The following is a 3775-nucleotide window of genomic DNA, read 5'->3' as shown; positions in this document are numbered from 1 at the left end:
GATCATCACTTCCTTGGTTGCATGCATAGATTTTTCACATGAGTTTTTCCTACCATAGTCATACATGATTCAAGAAAAAGTATTGACATGTGAGGCTGAACTGCTAGCTGGAGCCATGTGAATGGTACTTCCATAGTTCCATGCGCCACTACAACTTCCAAACCAAATATTTTAATTTTCTAGCTAGCTTCGTCTCTCCATTTCTTGTGGTGCTGCTTGAGAACAAGTGGAACATGCCAGGTGTATATGTGTTCAGAAGAATTGGAGGCTCATGTCATGGAAAATTCTTTGGTCTACGTAATATCATGTGTGTTCTATGGCTCATTGTTAAATGCATAACATGTGAAGTATTTTATTTGTCTGATTGACTACTCAAAATATATGTCATGCATTTACCAATTTAATCGCAAAACAATACATATATGTGATCGAGAACCCTCCTGATTCGGGTTGCATCCAGTACTCACTGCCTTGAAATACCCCCATAAAAGTTGTGGCACATTCTAAATAAAATTCAATGCAGAGATTAAAAAAAATTGAATGTTGAAAGGGATGTTTGGCCATATTCATAGCCCAATTAAATTAGCTACTATTCACCCACATATCTCTCTTATTGGACCATGGATCAAATTAGAATTTGAACTACCCAAATATTCCTATATTTATGTGGTGATTGTTCTAAAAGAAATGATAATTTTATTCTCTCAACTATTGGGCGAGTGTAGGCTCCATGACGAACATCTTAAAGCACATATATCTAACCTCCCCAACTCCTGACATTTGTAAAATTTGTTCCTCGAAGTGGATCTAACTATTACAAAGGTAGTTTTATCTTATGTGGTGCGCACATAAAAGTCTCCTTAAAAAATATTTCAAAATTTTCAAAAATATATATTTCAAATACTGATATTTTTTATCTTATTTACCAAAATCCTTACTAATAGGTAAAGCAAACGATAAGAAATTCAGAATAAATTAAAAATTGGAGATTTAATGAAAACCACATCTGAGAATTTTGTAAAATTTGTATTTCTTTTATATTTTTCATGATTTCAAGAACATGTAGTTGTTTTTTAATATTGAAAAACATTTTAAAAAATAAAAGTTGTGTGATGTGGCTTACACAATGGTGCCGTTGGTAAAAAAAAATTAAACACTGAAACCCACTAGAGGAAACAATCATACAGAGTATTAAGAGTTGATGGATAAAATTATATGGTTTAATAGTTGGAAGACCAAATCGAGAACCCAAAATATTATCCTAAGAAAACCTTTGCTTCACCATTTATTTTCTAAAATATCAGGGATTTCAAAAGGTTCTCTAGCGGTCCGATGTACTAGCTAGGCACACGTGATGACATGATGTGAGAGCAGACAATGTAATATCCATCTTTCTATACACATTAGTTCGGTCATATTTATTTCAAAAAATATAATGGACAATAAAAATTATATTGAGGTATTTAGTGGCATAAAAAATCTATAATGTGATTTGATTTTCTCAAAAAGTCAAGTTTCATAAAGTTTGACCAATATATACAATACCCAATATATACCATATGAAATATATTTCATGATCTAATGGTAATGATTCGGTTTCTAGATGTTGACAATTTTTTCTACAAACTTAGGTCAAAGTTTACAAAGCTAGATTTTAAAAAATCTACTATGCAATATATTTCAGAACAAATGGAGCACTATTATTATTATGGCTTGACATTTATTGAACCCAAGAAAAGTTTACAAAATTATTGTGCTTCTAGTCCTCTATTTGAACTTGCATGGTTTTAAAACCCTGCATACCAAAGAGGCCTTTAATAATTTTGCTTTCTAATGATATTAAATAAGCATTGGCAATAGAATATCAAAAACATTATTTTTCAACAATTTCATAACAATAAAAAATGTGCCACTGTGCTAGTTACACAGGAAAAGAACAATTTACTTTTGAAATAAACAATAGGGATGTGTCGCACAACACATCAATATTATACACAAGACAGTACAATTTAGCTATGGAAAAAGTAGTCAATAGGGGTGTGTCCCACAACACATCAACAATAAACAGGAAAAAAACATATATCCGTGAGGACACAATATCCTCGACTTACAATGTTATAAAAAGAATGTAATGCAATGCAAAATTGGATAGTGTAAACTACACAAAATATACCTATTGACTCGATAGACAAACAAACGCACTCATGGGAACACAATTTAGAACTGCGCTTGGATCCAATCCACCGTGCTCTTCTCAACCTGGAAGGCTTTGGTAGTAATACCAGCTGGGATGGAAGGCTCTGCTCCAAACACCGCGTTGGCTATCGTGATCACTCAAGGGTTCTGGCTGCTCAGCGCCGCAATGGCCACTGTGTTACTCGTCCTGTTATTGTACTGGTAATGGACGAGGCCCTTAGGAAACACGAACACATCTCCCTTGTTCAAAACCTTGTCAAAGTGCTTGTTCTCGGGGTTCGACGTCACGAACCCGACGTGCAGGCAGCCCTTCAGCACGGTCAAAATCTCGGTGGAACGTGGGTGGGTGTGGGGAGGGTTGAGGCCAAACAGCCCGTAGTCTATGCGGACGAGGGAGACGCCCATGGTGTTCAGCCCACCGATCTGCGCGACGTTGACGGCGGTCACCGCCGAGCCCTGCTTGTTTGTCATATGGGAGAATAATATAAGGACCAGTCAGTAGGACATCACATAGATCAATTATCTCAGAACTTCTCAATCAGCTAGCTTGCTCATCCTGAAAAAATTCCTCAACCAGCTATGTGTGTATGACCATAATAACCAGCCGACAGTTGCATGCAAAGCTAGCTCTCGCTTCTATAGGTCCGACTTGTTGCTTCCCTCATCAAGCAATCTCAACATCTCACAACTCGCTTCCGCATGCCTCCTCTCCTCCATGCACCCCCCCCCCCCCCCCCCCCCGCCACCCCCCACCCCCCAAATCAGGTCGCACCCGTGCTATTTACCTTCTTGCACTCTCATGGTGGCCATTCAAGACAGTATGACATTTTGGATCTCGCCTCCATGGCGGCCGGATTTTTTAAAAAATCAAAACTCAAAAGTTTTGGTTTAAAAAAACTCTGAATTTTTTTGTACAAGTAAACAAGGATGTGAGCTGTGTGTATGTAAACTTTCAGGATGAAATACATTAAAATGCGATCTATAAAAAAAAGACAAATTCATGGTCTAGGAGAGGCGTGGCCTAAGGGAGAGATTAAAGTGGCAATTTATTTTTGCGGTTCTCAAACTCATATTATCGTTTGTTCATGCTGATACAGTATAGTATCACCTCGAAAGAAAATCTCATGCGTGGACCCCGATGAATTTTAGTTATCCATAGGAAAAAATTAAAATTAATAATAAGGGTGAAGGGATAAAAAATCAGAGAAACACACCTTATTTTATTTGTATTGGTATTGGTACTAGTATTAGTATAGCATTAGTATTAGCATTAATAGGTATAGGTATAGATATAGATATAGGTAGGTGGGAGCTATGCCGAATTCATTTAAGAGGGAAAACAAAAATATATAATGGCCCGATGTATCAGGGAAACTAGACCAAAACTGCATAGAGAAAAAAACAACAATGCCCACATTAGCCAACTCAAAACTCGACAGCCAAGATTTACCGACAACTTCAAAAATAGGAGGGCACCATAGTGCCACCGGCGCCGATATCTATTAACCCCCGTCGAAACAAGACCTTCGCCCAGAGCCCCTCTCCCTACCCGAGCCCCGGGAGGGGCAGCTATAGTCAA

The 3775-nt window shown here is 37.6% G+C and overlaps 1 protein-coding gene across 1 annotated transcript; it reads right to left on the bottom strand.

Moving 5' to 3' along the window:
* Positions 1-2334: 2334 nt before the first annotated feature.
* On the bottom strand, positions 2335-2667 carry LOC120969087 (putative germin-like protein 2-3). Its single transcript, XM_040396162.1, has one exon. The coding sequence runs from the start codon at positions 2665-2667 to the stop codon at positions 2335-2337; it is 333 nt and encodes a 110-aa protein (XP_040252096.1).
* Between the last annotated feature and the right edge of the window lie 1108 nt (positions 2668-3775).

This window comes from Aegilops tauschii, chromosome 7, assembly GCF_002575655.3.
Source record: "Aegilops tauschii subsp. strangulata cultivar AL8/78 chromosome 7, Aet v6.0, whole genome shotgun sequence".
NCBI classification, from domain to species: domain Eukaryota; kingdom Viridiplantae; phylum Streptophyta; class Magnoliopsida; order Poales; family Poaceae; genus Aegilops; species Aegilops tauschii.
Note: the sequence above shows the minus strand (reverse complement) of the source record. Positions and strands in the feature narration are given on the sequence as shown.